Here is an 18,432-nt window from a genome sequence, read left to right on the forward strand (position 1 = left end):
TTTGTCTTAGGAGGCAACTACAGGCTGAAGGTCTTTATTCTGCAATGCTAAGACAGAGAAGGAGCTTTCCCTAGTCACGCGTCAATTCTTCTTTTCTTATCAGAACAGCTACACATTCAATTCTGCCATCTATCTAGTGCAGCCCTACTGCACCAGATACTTTTAATCCAACATTTTCTAATCCTGTGTGCACAACACCAGCTCTCTCACACTGTTTAACTCATCCCTCAAACCCTCCTCTCTCCTGCCTTCACTCTCCATGCAGCACCATAATGGTCTCTTCCCCTTAAAAGCCTGACAGTAAGAAAAGACCTTCACAGTCTCTGGCTCATCCTTCCTTCCACCTACAACTGCTTCTGCCCCCTCCCATCACAAATGCAAAAGCAGGTATCAATCAATATACCTGAATGCCAGAGCGACAGGGTATGGGTGCTGAGCTCTTTTGAATCAAGACAAAGAGCGCAAACTGTTCTGGAAGGCAATCAGAAAAGACATCACATTTCTGAGTAGGAGATTTCACATGTTGACAGATGACAAGCAAGTCAATCACCCGTCATTCAGAAACTCAAACCAAGTATGTTTGGCTACAGAGGCAGACTGCTAGAGAGTGCCACCAGGGGAAGGAAGGCCTCAGAGTAGACATCTGTGCTTCAAGCAAACAGCAAATTCCTTGGTTTGTGCTTGCAATTTACTCTATGGAAAATTCATGTGGAAGGTTCATATGGTCTTTCTAGAAACAGGGTCAAAAATTGAGCACTCAGGAACAAAAGCTGCATCTTGACTGCACATTTAAGAGTGCCCTAGAAACTAAAATACTGGTGATTCTGTTCATATTCAAAGTTCAGACAGCAAATTGAAAGCACTTGTGAATAGCTCACCCCAAATACTCCACATTCATACATAATTGAAACACCCCAGAGTACAATTCTCAAATGAAACAGATGACATTTGGAAGAAAAAAAAAAAAGGGCTGGGGTAGTAATAAACAGGAGAAACATTTTGAAGGCTACATTGTGCAAAATATCTCACAAAGGGCAGACCCTAAACAACCATAAAACAGAAGCCAAGTTTTTAGATGACACAGTTACAAAAGCAAGAGAACAAAGAACAGTACTGTCATACTTTTTGGATCCTGAATAGCTACCGAAAAAAATAACTTCATATTTTGATAGACTTCAGTCAAATACTCAACTGCTCATTCCTAGCACCACTCTCTAGACCCTGCCTGACTGACTCTGTCTTCCCCTCTCATCCTAAACCCCATCTCTAATTGTTGCCATTACCACTGCTGTTGGGAGACCCTCCCCTCCAGTCCCATCCCAAACCTTCTGCAGCCCATATTCCTCCCTTCTTTAATGCCCTCTTCTCAGCCAGCTCCTAAGTCTAGCTCTTCCTCAGCAGCTGTTGGCACCACTGATGGTGCTCTTACCAAGCACAGATCTTTTTATTTGTTTGAGCCTCCCTTCATTCTCTTCCTACTCCTCTTAAGGTTACTTTGAAAATATCATGCAAAGGGCACACAGCTTTCCCAGTCTGTTCCCAGATAGCTCTTGGGGTTCCCCACAAAGCTCTTTCCTTGGTCCTGTTCTCTTCTCCCACTGCTTCCTATTTTGAATTATTTCAATCTGCATTAACATGCAGATCCCGCTAAATCTTTGTGCTGAGGACTGGCACATCTCTCTCTTTTGTCTGCGCATGTTCTTCAAAAGTTTAACAGGATCTTCGTGAGACTGGCAGAAAGATGCTGGTAGAGCTGACAATGCAAGCCCAATATGGCTTAAAATAAAGGTATTTGTTTTCCTTCTCATGATATCCCTCTTCTATGTGACTTCTTTATCACAGAGGACACTATGGCATCTCACCTGTATGGTGGACCCACAGCCTGTGGACCACCAAAAGCAGATTTGTCTCTGTAGCTTCTCAGAGGCCAGCCACATTCACTAGCTGTAACACATCCATGATAAAGCATTTCCTATTCTTTCAATTACCTAAGAACTGCCTGGCCCTCCTCTCAATTACTGCCATCACCCTTCTCTCCTTCGGCCTTGCTTAAATGTATCTTGATATCCAGACAGTGTTCAACCCACAAGATCACTTGCCTAACCCTTTGCTTCAATGATGTCAACCTTCTGCCAGTTCCATCAAATGGAAGGGGCAGCTAGAAAATGGATAAAGGCCTTTGTGGTTTATCCTTCCCTATTGAGCTCTTCCTATACCTTTTCAGTATACCGATTCCTGCCTGTGTTTGCCCTGTGAAGCCAGGCATCTAACCTCTGATGCCAAACAAGGCCACGTTTGCTTCTTTCCATGCTGCTCTTCTGCCTGGTTGGAAATCACCGCTAACCTCTTCAAAGCACTTTCCTTTTGCTCTTCAATACCTTTCTTAGAAAGCATGCTACACCCCCAGCAAAATTGCTAATCTATGCATTGGTGCTGCTGCCTCTTAATGTTGCTTTGTCAGGCTCCCTCTGCGTAACTGGCAGCCCAGCTCAAGTCTGTGATTGAGGCCACACCATTGCACAACATTGGCTCAGTTTTTCTGAAAAAAACTACTGTTGAGCTGTGAGAAGGTGTGTAAGTGAGGATAAGTAAGTGAGAAGATATGCAAGGTAAGAAAAGTAAAAACTAGCAGAAGTGCTGCCACTGTTGAGGGAATAACACATAGTAGCTCAAGGAGGAAAACACTTACATAAAAAAGGCATAAAATCTTAAGAAAATACCAAAGATAACAATTCAGTAACATCAAGGACCCAGCTCATTCCCAAGGAGCAACAAGGCTGACAACCACCTGGCTTGTACAGTCTCACCGGGAGCAGGAAGTATAATGGTGCCCAGCAATGTGTTGGTCCCAGCTCTCTGCTGTGTGCATTAGCCTATAAAACCGGTGTACACATCCTCCTTGCAGAGTTCCTGGGCAGCTGAAAGGTGCCCAAACTAAAGTGACTCCCTGTGGAAGGCTTATGCCTCCATCTTGCATTTAGTTGCTAAACTTGCTAGGGCAGGGATTGTCTTTTTGTTCTGCCTACAGCACCCAGCACAAAGGGACAGGATCCGTGAGGGGTGTTCCTGTAGCAAAACAATTAAGTGAAGAAGAGAGGAGGCTCTGGTGCTTTCAGCCTCCTCCCCCAGGCTGAGTTGCACTGAGCGAGAACAGCTGCAGAAAGGAGACAACTACACAGGCAGTTTTATCATCAGAAACACCAAGCACTGCAGACAGGAACTAAAACATAACCTTCATTCTCACCTGAAAATAGACACTGTGTGTAAACTCTGGGAGAGATCTTCACATTAGATCACATTTAGAAGTTTGTTTTTCCCATTCATCTAGACTAGAAACATGGTAAGATTGTAAATTCCACAGAAATGAATGGGGCTGGCCCATCACACATCTGCAAAACTACCTTCCCACTTAATACCAATGAGCAAAAGGATAACTGACTTTTAAATGAGATCTGACATTCTCAGATGCTGACAATATAGAACCACATGCATTAAAAAGCCAGAACGTGCTGGGAGCCAGATGAAGAAAGCAGGTAGGATTTTCCACCCACCAGTGACTGACAACTGAAGGCCATCAGATTTCCTGGGATTCCCCCTCCCAGCCAAAGCCTGACCTTGAGAACGTCCTCAAACCAGCTGCCACATCTGTGTGTTCCAGATGCAAATGTTCCAGCAACAGAGAAATTACCAGGGCAATGTTTAAAGAAACCCAAGGACTCAGACTAATCTCTAAACAGAACTTATACAGGCTGAAACACCCACATTTCTGCGCAGCTTTATTAAACAAATGCACAGATGGCTAACTCTCCTGCAACTCTGACCTTGAAAACAAAATTCACTCCAGGCTTATTTACCCCTCCCTTTCCCAGTGACTGAATGCACTTATGCAGTGTGTTGTGAAATTATAAATTCTCTGGGGCACCACCTCAGTTTCCCTTAATTCTGGAAGTAAGTTCTTACTCTGTAAAATCAACAGGATTACAAACTGAGCTGACTGTACTTACCCTGCTTGAAATCAAGGATGAACTACAGCATTTACTATAAAAGTATCATGTTTACATTGTCTGGGTTTTTTTGCTGCAAGTAAGAGCTCTGCCACTGATCTGTGGAGTGACCTCAGACACCTCCCTTCACTGAGACTGCTGCTATTCAGGTACAGCGCCACTTCTTACCCTCTCATGCAAGGGCCACCCTGATCCAGGCTGCACTCTCTAAATACCACTATAGTGCAAGTCCCTGATCTTTCAGTAACGTGGGAAGATTCAAGCTGCAGAGACACAGTCCTTTTCCTTAAACTGTTCTGACTCATCACTTCTTCACCGTAAGCAGCGAAAGGTGGAAACTCAAATTCAGTCCCAGCACAAGGATTTAAAGGACTTCATAAATCTGAGTGACACATTTAACAGGGATATTAGTAAAAATTAAATGCATTATTTCTAGAACTTTCTGCCAGTGAATAAAAGCAAGCAGAGCCCATATAGTTGAGGGCAGGAATGGGGTTGGGAAGGGAAGTGTGTCTGGAATAGCCTCAGAAAACAAATTTCATCCAAAGGAATAGGAAAGCATGCACACATCCATAAAGTCATCTCTTCTCCACAATATCACAGTTTTTTTAAGCAAATACGTAAGTTGATGAGCTAATCCCATTACTGCCTATCACAGTGATTAATATTGCCTGACTGTCCCTTTGCAGTGCTCTCTACCACCTACAGTCTGCGTTCCATTTTGTTGACTGATGGCTCTTTGGGTCAGGGACTGTCTTTTGGGTTATGTTTGTGCCATGGGTCTGTGGTTCAGGACAAGGCACTATGGGAACAGCTCACCCTGCCTGACTCCCCGTGGGGTTCAGTCCATGGAAGCAGCTTCCTGTGCTTCCTTCTCCTGAAAAATGACCAGAAAACCTTCTTGTGCGGGAGGAGCTATGCAAGGACTAGGCATCACTTAGTAACAGTTACTCATGACCATGTTCATTCCTTATGAGCACAAGAAAAGAGAGAAGATGACATGTCCTACCAGGACAAAATAACTAGCCCTGATCAGATATTTGGGAACTCTCAGCAGTTTTTGATGAGCTCTATTGCTATATCTAAAATGAAAGGTAGTCCTTTATGAACACCTTTTACAAGCAAGTCTTCCAGACTTTTTGAGAGAAAAAGAAATAAAAAACTGACACAACTAAAGTTTTGATTTAAATAGGATGACTTACTCAGCAAATACTCTAAGAAAAGAAACACTTCTAAGCTACCATGATCATTTAAACTGCAATTAAAATATTGGTTTGAAAAGTGTCTTAGTGGCAATACATATGTAGGGAAATGTATTTGAGGGAAATGAAGAAAGCAAAGAGAAGATGGAGCAGAGAGGGACACCTGAGGTCCTGCAAGCTGAATTTGCTGCTCTCATTGAATCAGAAAGAAAGAAATGAGAAGGCCCAAGCTCTCTCCTGCAGCAGCTGCTGCTGCCACCTTGACATCCAGAACCAAGGATGGGTGAAAAAGGTAACAGCATCAGGGCAGTTTTGCTGCCTACTTTACTCAAGTCAGCTCTCCTGGAGCCCTTCTAACCCTCTGAAAGGTTTTGTTCATGTTCCCAGCTGCTGTAGATGTATATTTACTTTGTTTGAATGATGTGTCCTTCCTGCATGCTCCCACTTGGCCAACTGACCGTGAAAAGACACTCAGCAACAAAGCTATTCACTGCAACTAGATGTTTTGCTTGAGAAACCCCAAAGCAGAGATATGATCTGAAATTGTGCATCTATCTTAAAGCAGAGACTTAACTGTCAGGGTAGAGTCAGGTTATCTGTATTACAGAAGCCAGAAAAGTAGTCTAATGTACAGACAACATTATTTACATTATGCATATATAAGCCTATGCACCTTCTTATATCCACAAGCAATATTTGGGTTTCTGCCACTTCTGTTCCACAAATGGCTTATTGGCTGGATTTTTAACCAAAGACCATTTGCTTAAGAAAGCAAATGATGAACCATCAAACAGAAGTATTTACTCACACCCAAAAAAGTGATTCAGAGATTTGTTCATGAGAACAAGCAGACAGAGGAATTTGAGGAGTCAAACAGCTAAAGCACCTAACATTAACAACTGCCCTGAGAGCTGCCAACCAGGAGCTGTTTACAGAGATGCTCAGCATGTGGCTATGAAACACTGACAACAATTTTACATTAGGAAAACGAATCGACCAGTCCTTTTCATTATAGGAAAAGCAGATCACTGGAAAGACTGGGATGTCCTCAAATGGAGATTTTTTTAACTTCAGTCTCATCATGCAGGTTTAGAGGACCTTGCTTTTGGCCAGGAGCATCACAGACCTCTTGAGATTCCTTCCATTCCTGAGAGCCAGTCATATGTAGCTCACTTCTCTCTTCTGCCTGGGCTGCCTCACCTTTTTAGAGATATATATTTCAGACTTTTGAAACTGAATTAGCCTGATTTATTAAGTGTTTATAGGCATATTTTGTCCTGAATAAAATTACCTCAATGTCATCATGTGGAAACAATGAGGGAGGAAATTCATCCAGACAGTATTACAGAATTTCTACGCATTTCCAAATGGGTGCTGTAAGCTTTTCCTGACAGCAGACAGGTGATAGACCAGTGAGTCCTTAACTATCAGGCAACAAGCCTTTCTTTCGTGATGGCAGTCACAAGAGATGGAGGGGAAAGTGTTCACATGAAGGGGGGAAAACATCGGATTTTCTTCTTATTTAGATCAATTCTCTCCATATGTTAAACAGATGAAAAAAAAAGCCCTCTGTTTTAATACAGTAAATAAACCAAACTGCCACCAAATAAGCACTTCAGATTCTGCAAGACCCCTCGTAACTGTGACACATAACGGAACGTAGCATTTCAAGTTTACCATAGTTGAAGATCCCCATCCTCCCCAGACTAGTTTTTTTCTATTTTAGCATGAACATTCATGTTCCTGTATATTCTTTTTCACCCTTCCCTAAGGTCTCTCTCACCCAATCATTTTAGCATGATGATAATTACAGCCAAGCCATGGAATGAAAATAGAAGGCAGCTGGTAAGATGATTCTGGACGTCATCCGGATGCAAGTGAAGCATGAGTATCTAATTCATTAAGGGAGCAAGAGGATTAGGGTGGTGCTAGGCATCTATTCTGTTTAATTTGACATTCCATTAATTTACTCTCTCAATGGACAGGACTGGAGGTGCAACATAATTATAGCTCAGAATCTGAGCATATCTGAAGACTTATTACTTTGATGGCAGTTGGCTGGGGGGAGCATAGCAAGAGATATCAGCAAACTTTGTGCTTGCTGTACGCATTACACTTCAGTAATAAGCCGTGTGTGGGACTGGTGGAGTTCACCTTGGAGAGTAAGGATGCTGCCTCTGTGTAGCAAATGATCTTCCAAAAGGTTTGAGAGCAGAAACTTTCAAGGACGCCTCACAAGGTGAAATTATTTTGTATTGGTCAAAACAACTGCTTTAAAACCTGGATGGAAGATGCATGATATTAATTTTCTTCTTAGAGTGAATAGCATTGCTGAAAATGCAAACCCCTGTTCCCAGAGAGCCTCTTTTCTTGCATAGCTACTTAAAACAGTCATAGTGATTCACAGATCAAATTTTACTGTGAATGAACGTTCAACCACAGCAAATCCACAGGCCCTGCAGTTTTGACATGCATTCAGCCTGAACAGGCAGTGTGCACATCCTACTGCATCTCCAAACTGCTGCTCTGGAACATGCAGGATACCACGTTTTCACAGAAGCTCTTGGGAAAAAGAAATATTGCAAAATATCTGCTCTGTCACTTCTAGGTATCAAAATAAACAGCCAGGTTTTTCAAGAGCTCTCAAAACACATCAGCAATTTGGGAACCTGAGAATTTGAAAAGTTGTCCCCAGTGCTTTACAACACTGAGAACAAACCCTTTAACATGTCTCCCACTTTAGCTCAGACCACCACCTTGAAGTCACATCAGATTTTATTTCTTTGGTAAAGAAGAGGTGTGAAAACAGATGTAATAGGAATCCCCGCTAATAAGTTTCTCACAGAAAAATTTGGATCTTGATACCATATTGACTTAGTCTATTGGACACTGCTGGCTATCACAGATGCAGCGTTATACTTGAGAGAGAAGCTGACTCATTAAAAATGACAGAAGTCACAGTACCTAGACATTTAGATAAACTTAGGATGCACAAACAGACAGACCTTTTAACTCCAATTTAACTAGCTTAGAGCTGGCAGCCAGATGGACAGTATTAGAGACAGGCATCCTCAGTTAAATCACACAGCAAACAGAGCATCAAGAACTTTGTAGTCACTGTCCGTCGGATCTAGGCTCTGTGGGAGTCAGAGGCTTGCTGCATTCAGATTGTAGCCCCCGGCAAGGCAATAAAGAGAAGTGACTGTTACCTTCAGTCCTGCAATACATTCAAGGGCCTGTTGGAACTGAATCAAGACATCTGAAGAGGTAAAACCCACCTGGCAGATGAAACCAGTGGATGAGCACTGCCGAACCCAGAGGCTGAATTTCCTCTTTTTCCTCTTGCGCAGCTCCCTCTCTGTGCACGTGGCAATGAAAACAGGATCCTCGTCAATCAGGGGTTCATGTAGTACCTGCAATTGGCAAGAAAAGGGGTGGGTGGGGGTGTGTGTGTGTGACCGACAGAAGAGTACATGATTGCTGAAAAAAAATGGTGGTTTAAATTCTTCCAAGGAAATACAATCCTTGCATTGTGCTTGTGTGCATCACCTCACACAAAGAAGCAAAACCACTTTTGTTCAATGCTGCCCTGAGGGGGAAGTAGTCCCAGCAGGCCATAATTCACACCCTTTTCAAGACATATGTAAATAAGTCAGATGGCTTATGATCTAAAGGAGACTGTTCTCTTCCAGTGACCATCACCCCAGGAGACAGGCTCAGATACAGGTATCCACAATGCAGAAGCGCTCACCCTCAGACTAAGCCTTTCCACATCTGCATGTGTGCTACTTGTGTGTGCACATCTGCATGCAACCAGTGGCGGAAATGAGAACAAAGCTGCATTAAACCTGGGAGCGATGCTCGTAGGAGAGATGTGGTACGTAAGCAGTTAAGCACCCGTGATGAGCAGCTGCTGGCCTCCTGAATAAAAAATGTTTGTTGAACATCACTCTCTCAGCCCAAAATAGGCACACATGCGCTCCCCACGCAGCCGCGGCGGCTGCACACTTTTACTTATACGCCCTCCACTTCTTAACGGCTCATAAAACATTCACAGGACCATCTGAAAGCACTCTTGTGAAATGTTCAAATTATACACCAAAATGCAGATGTGAGCAAGGCGAGCTGCATACAAAGCTGTTTGTTCTTAAAGCTGCAGCTGTCCCATTTCCCCACTGGAACTAAATCCTCTTCCTCTCTCAAGGTCCACACAAAACACTGCTCTTTCTTTCCAAAGGTCACCTGGGGCATTTCACACTTCCACCTCAGGAAATTCTGACAGCGCTTTGCAAATATTAAACATGCCCTCACTCACTTTTGCCTTTCTGCCTCTTCTGTGCAGAGGGGAGGACCCTCAGGATGGGGTTGGATACACCATTAAGAATTCCTCAACTTCTGCAAAGGCCCTCTTACCTGCCAGATTCCACTGAGTGGTGTGGTTCAACTGTTATAATCTTCCCCCCCTGTAGGACGGAGAGCAGCAGAAAGAAAAGGCTGTATAAGCATCACTTGAGAATATTTTTACGCTCTGTCATTAGCGCAGCTCCCTCCTCTGCACCACAGCCTCAGCTCTCCTCACAGCAGCCCTACTGCATCCTGCTTACCCTTCACACTCTTTCTGCCTTCTAAGACACAGTAAGGCCTGTCAGCTTTAAATTTAGAAAGCAAATCTGAATTTTGAAAACCTCCCTCCATCTTCCTCTTCTCCCTGCCCACACTCAGCCTTGCATTCCCCCTAGGACCCAGAGCTTTCCTGCCTTTCCTCCATCCCGAATGTTTAGGTCATTCACGTTTCTCCATAAGAAGACTAATGCTCCACCAAAGTCCCTACTGAACTGCTGGGAAGAAGGAACAAAAATGGAAACTGAGTAGGGCAAGATTTGCTGTTACTGCAAAGAGGGAATGTGGACAGGCAGGGAAAGTGAAATGAAAACCCTGGAGCTTGGTCTTCTTGCTTGCTCTGGAGAGGGTGTGTAGACAAGTGTTGTCACCCCTCAGTAAAAAAACACTGCTTCAACAGCTATAAAGGACTTTGCAAGCAAGGCACTGTATGGGCTGTGCCTGCTGCTGGAACAGCTGATCCCTGTCTTGTTTTCAAAGGGGACAATTTGTTGCTTCTAGTACTGACATGGTTTTCTTACAACAAGTTAGCCCTGTTACCACTGGTCAGTCCTATTAGTTTGTTCACGCTCCTCCATTTGCAGTCTCGTCGCTCCTCCTGTAATCCTCAAGTCCACATTTGGCAAATCTCTTTGCCAAATCCACATGCAAAGTGGTATTTGCTCCTCCTCCATTCTTGCTGTCACTGCAATACCTGCTTTTCCAGGATTGAGCTTACTGCCCCCAAGGTATATTATTTCCTGCTTCTCATCTTCCTGGACAAAAATCTACTTTCAGGCTTAATTGACTCCTACACATATTCCTGGCCACCTCTTCATCATCTTTGACTCACTTCCCAAGTCCTCTCGTCTTCCTATTCTGAATTCCTTTAATACAAGATAGTTTGTGGATTTCTTCATAGAAGTCGTCCCCATTTTCTTCTCTCAAATCCACAGTTTTGTTCAGGTCTAAGAAGCTCTGCATCTAGCTGCTTTGCTCCCTGACAGCTATCGATACCATTGGGGTTTTCTTCTTCTTCTTTACAGCCATCCTCACCTTCGCTAGATCTTATTGCCAACCTTTCACTCTTTGTTTTCCATTCAATATGTACATGCACTCCAAGTGTTGGAGTCCCATCTTGGCATCTGGCCCCTCCAGCAATTGCTCCATCTCACAACATCTTTCATTCACTCATCAAAACAGCTAGCCACTGTCAAGAGTGCCTTCCCTTCTTCTCCATTTTAGATCATCTCCAAATCTCTTTGCACTCCACGCTTCCACCCATCTTGTTCTCACCAGAGCCCAAATAAGGTTTGTAAGCAAAGCCCAGAGCCACTAACTCTTTTGCCCTTGGATTTCCTGGACTCCATTGACTTAGATAATGAACCAACATGTCCTTGAGATAGCTCATCTTCTCTTAGCTCCATGGCCATCCCCAACACAGCCTGTCTCCTGGATAAACTGCCTCAGCTTGCCTTGCCTCTGACTTTTTGTGGGTACCATCCAATGGCAAACAGAGTCCCCTGAGTAACTGCACCTGTATGCACAGATTCAGTCCGTTGCTTCTGCAATAGTACCTTGTGCTTCTGCTTCTTTGCTCCAAAGCTCCTGCTGTCTAAACTAAATTAACAGCTAGTATCTGACATCTCCGCTTGCATATCTAGCTGTCAGTTCTGATTTTATTATGCTGCTTTTGAGAGCAACTCCCTCTCCTTAAGATAACCCTTCACTATTTACTTTTTTGGTCATTGCAGGCATCCCTCTCCTGCTGCTGCAGATCTCACTGGCCAGTGAATCTGAATGTCAGTCTTTACCTCCAACTCCTTTGCAGGGTCTTCTGAGCCAGGCAGTGCCTGCATTTTCCATGCTTTCTGAGTAACAGCTCCAAAGTGTTACTCATTCTAGAGTAACAACCCACCCACCCAGCCAAGTTTTCATCCAAGCCCACAGCCATCCTGCAATAGTTTTCCTTTTGGCCTCAACATAAGGCAATCCTGCCCTACAGACTGCTGCATGAAAGCCGTTCTCCTAGTCCCTCACACTGGCCTCATCACTTTTCCTTATTTTGCTCTGATAGCTCCTCTTCTCCAACATATAAGACAGATTCTTCCTCTTCACTTTCAAAGTCCTGTTTGGCCTATCCACATTTTACTGATCCTCTTTGCCATCACTCAAAGGTTAACTAACTCCCACCTCCGATGGAGCCATGATTTCATGCTCCTCTGCTCATTTGTTCAGTCTTCAATCGACTCTCTTTAATGAAAAAAAAATAATAAATCAGTTCTTACAGCATTCCATCACCATTAGTGATTTTAAAATAGCCATAAAGGGTCATCATTTTCTGCTGTCAAACTCTCCCTAAAATCTGGCTTCACCAGAGGATCAACTAGCCAAGAGCTACAGGACATCAGAAATTTACCTGGCTACTCAATATTCTTATCGCTTCTCTGTCTGTCTTTCTCTTGCTCCATGACTTATCTTGGCTGATACCCTCTAAATAGTTACGTCTTTGCATTATACCGGCAGAAGCCCTAAGACAGAACAGTCCCAGTTTAGAACCAGCATCCTTACTCACCAATAATAATTCTGAAAACAGGAAAACTGAGATATAGAGGTGTGACTTGAGCAAGATCTTATAATTCTGAAATGTGCAATACCGAGTCAACATTTAATCATGAGGACACAAAAGAGCTACGAGTTGATCAGCCTGGTTTTGCCCCTCTATGTTTTCAGAGAAGCCATCATCTAATGCTGTGAGCTGCTTTGGAAGAACTATGTTGAAACTGCTTAGCTGTACCTATGATACCACCAAGGGCAAAACACAAACAAGCCCTCTAGTAACTGGACAAACACTAGCACCATGCCCTTAGAGCAAAAGGTTGGAGTCATGTCTCTTTTTGCCAGGGAGTTCACTCCCTTCAGAGTGAACTCCTTAAGAACTTAAGTGGACTGTTCCTAGCTTACATTTCACCGGGCAAATGCAGAACTGTTTGGTTCCAAGATGCCAAAAAGAAAGTAGTTTGGAGGGAGAGGGAAGAGGAGAGCGACTGGAGTTGCACTCCTGACCCCTCCCACGCCAGTCAGGGACAGCCAGAGACAGCAATCCTGTCTAGTCACATCCTGCTGACAAGCATTAAATACTCAGCAGGCACAGAAGGATACTTGAGCAGTGATGTTATTTTCCTGAGCTCCTCTGGTTTCAGGAATTCAGCATATACCCTTGGCAGGTAAGTACCCTTGAATTTGTTGCAGTATACCTCCCGAGCTCAGGCAGGGCACCCTCCCCGTCTTCAGGCTTCCACTCATGCACAGTAGCACAGCTACAAAACTAAGCAGCAAAGAGATGACACCGATTCCAAGACCAGACCCAAAAATCCACCTCTTGCTGCTCAGATAGAGGCAGCAGTTACTTATACAGAAGATGTCGGGGAGGGACAGGATGCAGAGAATATTCCTGTCATTCCTATCCAATCTAGGTCAGAACACCATTTTCTTTTTACTTCAGAAATTGAAGCTACTGCTGCCGATACACAATTATAATGTTCTGGGATTTCAATACCTTAATAAGCTGGAGCGTTATTATTTCCTTTTGTTTGCTCAGTATATTTAGCAAAATAATTATAATTCACTAGATTGTTTTCTTTGTTTTGGTATATTGGCAAAGTTCTCTCTCTCCCTCTGTTTCTTTTCATAGAAACTGTGGTGTCATTTTTTCATGCACATTTGGCGGGGGGGGGGGGGGGGCGGGGGGGGCGGGGCAGGTTACACAGGAGGAAAAAAACCTAAATAATTTCTGACAGAAATTCCACTTGACTAATCTCTTCCAGCTCCCAAAAAAGAAAAGGTGAAATCTATAGAAGAAATAACTGTGAAGGCTAGAAGAAATAACTGTGAAGGCAGATGTCGCACTGCCTGCTGGATGCAGACTGTCTGCTCTGTCCATAAGGGTGAGTTAAACATGGCATCTTCCTAACACATGTTCTGTGAGTCCTCACTTTCAGAGGAAGAAAGTCAGTAATGTAGAAGCCTGAACAGCCTTGCGGCATTCAACAGCAAGGAGCCCAGGTCATTCCTCTGCTTGATGCCACTTACAAGGTGCTAGCTTAAAGCTTGAACATAGATTGTGGCTCACGCACAAGCCACCTGGATACCACAAGTCTCACGTTTAAGACACAGGTATACCTTAAGCAACAAATCCATGTTGAACTTAGGATTCCAGGTATCACTGATTGCAGAAACCTGGGCCCCTCTTCCCAAAAGGCTTTCAGAGGCAGCACATCCAAAAGCCCATCTGAATGAGTCCTCCTTGTCTTTTCCCTTTGTTTCTGTGCAACTGGGTTATTATTTTTAATTATTTCCATTCTTTCTCACCGGGCCTGACATTCTGGGTTTGATGTTTACTGCAGTGTGCTAATCTGCACTCAAGACAATTTCCAGGGAGAGGTCTTTCCTGCTGTCTTGAGCAGATGGGTCCACATCTCTTGAGACAGGTAGTGTGTAGCCCTGCCTGATGGCACCCAGGAGGACATTAGGCACAGGGCTCCTTTTGGGAGGAGGCCTGGAACATCCCCCAGTAGGCTACCAGCCCTACACTTGAGTATTTTTAACCACAGATTCAAACCTTTTTCTTTCTCACGGAGTTATTTTTGAAGCTGTATTTTAGTGCTTTTGTTCCACTCAATACCACTGAAACATGCTGTATAAAAATCACTGACGTAAACGCTGACAAAAGAGCAGAGAAGTGGAGTGGGAAGGAAGAGAATTGGGTTGTCACTACTTCTTCCCCCCGTTTTTTTAACGTAGCTTCTCCTTACCAAGCTCAGCAGAGGCATATATTTTGCTTGTGGAGATTTAGATGTTTTGCTACCACAAATAGGATGCTATGATTTTATCAATTCAGTTCTCAAACCTTGCTCAGGAGGGGGGAAGGGACAAGGGATATACACGCAAATCAAATTTTATCCTTTAATGGATTTGCACTCACAGCATGTCCCACAGCACACCATTATAAGCATTTATATTAGACACAGTGATCACATTTCTGAAGTCTTTATCTTCCACCCATTGAAGTCAGTGGCCATAAGGATTAGATTTCATATCTTAATGAGAGCTCAGTCCCAACAATAACGTGGTGTCTCACTGCCTGTTTTGTCTTGATGGAAATGCACCTTGCTGGCATGGCTTGGTGAGAACACTCCTCCCTCCTCCCTTCTCTACCATAACAGCCTTTTAGACTGTTTTATACAGCCTTTTAGACCTGAATTATATAGGTATGATGTTTATAGTCTGTAAAACAGAAAAAAACTTGTAATCACTCCCAATTTATTTTAGGCACACTTCAATGGGTGTGATGTATGTATGTTTTCATTAATTTTGTACAGTGGGCAAAAATGTGATGCTTCAGAGCAGAAACAAGAGGAAAAGAGGGCAATGGACACAACACCTTTCCAAATCTTTATATTCTGAAAGCAGAGAGTTGTTTGAAAAGTTTTTTCAAGCAGTAACATATTTCATGCTTATTCCTTTTTCTTTCCAGACCTCTGAATGTGATCAGTAGCAACAGCTCCAAAAGGAGATCATTTATAGTGGAACAAGGTTTAAACAGCGTACTACGAGTATCAAGAAAATATTTCTTTGCACTCTGTAAAAAAAAAAAAAAAAGTTTAACAGTACAGCGGTAGTCAGAAAACCACCAGCTAACTTAAGTTTCTATATTTAGTTCCTTACATTGTCTCCCCAGTCCACAGAGCAGTCTCCCTACAGAGTTGCATTCTGCTGTACCCCTAATTGTACCTGGAAATGAAAATTCATTTGAGTCCTGTTTACTTTTATTTCTGGGAGTCTAGAAATATTTCCAGTTCACTGGCACTTCCATTGCAAATCCACACATCAGTAAGTTTTTCTGTAGGAGCATCACCCATCATTAAAAACCAGGACTGGCACAAGGCACAGGCAGTGCTGCTGAGGGCAGCTGACAACCGCAGTGAGCAAAGGCATCTGCCCTCCTGCTTATTTTCTCCTATCCCAGTTGTGGGGAGGTAGCTGTGCTGTTGGACCATACGGCAAGCACCTACTGCTAGAGTCTGGACCAGTCATTCCTAGCAAACTCAGCTCTTGCATACAACCCTCAGCCTGTAGCAGGAGCAGCTGCAGGTTTTCCCTCCAGCCCAGCTCTGCCCTTTCCACTCTCCCTCACAGGAGCAGCCTGCAATCTCCCATTCTCAGGATACCAAAACCTAGTGGCGCCAACCTCACCAAGAAGTCTCCAGGCTTGTTTAGACCACTACAGCAAACAGCCCCAGCTTGAAAAGCATCATTCCTATTGAAACATGCCAGCTACCTGCACTGCAGAGCAGTAAGTCAGACACTGCTGAGCACTCACATAGGACACTGCTGCTTTCTCTCATGGTTCATGGAGGCACCACAGCATGGCTTCACACTGTGAAGCCCCATCTCTTTCTTCAGGCAGCTGTGCTCTGTGTTTTTGAGACAACCTAGAGCACCTAGGTTACATGTTCCCTGCCAACAGGTTAACTCTTACCTGGGCTTGAGAAGGTCTAAACGCAGAGTCAAAGCCATTCTGCAGAGAGTCCAGAAAAGGCTGGATTTTGTAGAGGCCATGCGTTGTCTGGCTTGAGCGGAAGGCCACAATGTGGAAGTACTTCAGGATCTTCTCAAACCGTGATTGTGTCATGATAAGTGCAATGCTCTTGTTGCTGTAGAAGCCACTGCTCCAGATGCTGAGAACGGACTCACAGTGGTGGATGCTGGTTGATATCATGTAGCCTAAGAAGGCCTTCATTTCCGTCAAGGTGACGTCAATCCAGGCATCGTCACTACCGAACCTCTCCTGGTACTTCTTGGCATACATGTTGGTTTGGACCACCATATTCTTTAGTACGTTGTCAGGGACAAAGAGCTGAAAAAAGTCCATGGCACTCGCAGTTAGGGGCATTTTTCGTGTTGGACCTAGGACAAAAGCAAGAATGGAAGATCTGATCATCACAAGGCACGTCCAGCAATTTAAAGCAGGATTAACCTTCCTAAAGCAGGAAAACAAGGCCAAAGTGATGTCTTGTCAGCTAACAGCTCATTTCTTTGAAAGTGTACCCACTATCTGACAGATCTCATCAGGAATCTTCTCCCTATATTCTCTATCTTCCTCTTGTATGATACAAATATAACAGACTCTGAATAGTCTGCTCTGCACAGTCATTAGTTTGTAGCATGCAGGCCTGTGAGGCAGCATGCATTTAATTTTTCCACTTACACACTATTTGGACCTTTTACCCTCAGCAGCTGTTCTGGCCTTTTTCTGGATAGTCTTTTATTTGTCCATATGCCTCTCAAAGCAGTGCCTTCCTCAAAACAGCCCAGAAGGTGTCTGAGCCCTCTAGAGAGTGCTGCCCCCATCCCAGTTGACATGATTCCTGGGCACTAGAACCTGATCCCACCTTTTCATTTGCTCCTCCAATTCCTGCCCAGTTCATTGTCATTAATCCTGTCACTTTCAAATCTGCTTCTGCTCCACACACAGAGCCACGCAGATCATGTCTATGCGCTTTTGAGTTCTGTGTCTCTGCCACCACATTAGAGCCTTATCCTCTGACATCCCAAGAGAGCACATTACCAGAACAAGTCAAAGACACCACGTGGCTAGTGTCGCTGTCCCACGTCACAGGGAATATTTTTAGCGTTACAATGCATACACTGGTCCTTTTCCTCCCAAAATGTAAGAAGCCTTGAAGTCCCATGCTGTCATTACTCCAGCTTTTCACTGATCTTGCACCTTCTCTGCCAGTTTCAACTATTCCATAAGAAGAGGTGGAAAAAAAAAAAAGAGGCTCTAAACATTGGCAGCACTCTGTCAGTGTAACAAGGTTATCCAGTCAGACACCAGATTACATTAAGCCAAATTAGGAACATCGAGCCCGCAACACCAGGGATGCAGACACCAGTCCTTACAGCCCTCTCTCCTCTAATCCCTTCCATAAACCAATTAAGCTCCAGTTTTAAAGCAGTGTTTTTCACGCTCCCACCCCGTGGCAGTGCTTCAGTCACCAGGTAAGGGCTATGGAGACAGGGGCATTCTCTATTCTCCTACAGAAGCAGTGAAAATTAATACACCCAAGAGGGACAGCATGGACAAACCCAAGGGACGGGGCAGTGCTTAAAAGCAGTTCTACAACCCAGTGCAAGAGACAGTGTCATGATTATAACCCCAAACTAGAGTTGCATCCAGTAAATACTGTGCCTTAGTTTAACAGCCTTCAGCCTTGGGACTGTCTGAAAAACACTCTTCCTGATCAAAAGCAGGAGGCCCACAGCTTCTCATTTGAAGTTCTGCCTAACAAGAGTTGAGTCGTCCTTGTACTACATAGCTGCTTGGATCTCAGCATCAGCTCTCTCAGCTGAATCAGAGCATGAGATTTGCCATTCCACAGTCTGGCTCTGCAAAGATCCACCACCGTGTTGGTCAGGTCACATTCTCCTGTACCCCTGTATCTCAGCTCACATCCTTAGTTACAGCAACAACTATAGCTTGCAGAATTTTTGCATGAAACAGTACTGTGAGGAATTACACAAATACTGGGGTTGGACTTGCTCTTAAGCCTTGATGTTTGGGT

At 43.9% G+C, this 18,432-nt stretch overlaps 1 protein-coding gene across 2 annotated transcripts in view; it reads right to left on the reverse strand.

The window, feature by feature from the left end:
- Positions 1-18,432, reverse strand: part of PGBD5 (piggyBac transposable element derived 5) — a 67,775-nt gene that overhangs the window by 19,039 nt on the left and 30,304 nt on the right. For both annotated transcript variants that reach the window (XM_086461015.1, XM_086461016.1), the window contains 2 exons: positions 16,347-16,774; positions 8,485-8,619 (listed from right to left, as the gene is read on the reverse strand). In XM_086461015.1, the coding sequence (XP_086317141.1) occupies positions 8,485-8,619; positions 16,347-16,774 (563 nt within the window). The remainder of the gene's footprint in view (positions 1-8,484; positions 8,620-16,346; positions 16,775-18,432) is intronic.

This window comes from Leptosomus discolor, chromosome 2 (genome assembly GCF_034619465.1).
Source record: "Leptosomus discolor isolate bLepDis1 chromosome 2, bLepDis1.hap2, whole genome shotgun sequence".
Classification (NCBI taxonomy): Eukaryota; Metazoa; Chordata; class Aves; order Leptosomiformes; family Leptosomidae; genus Leptosomus; species Leptosomus discolor.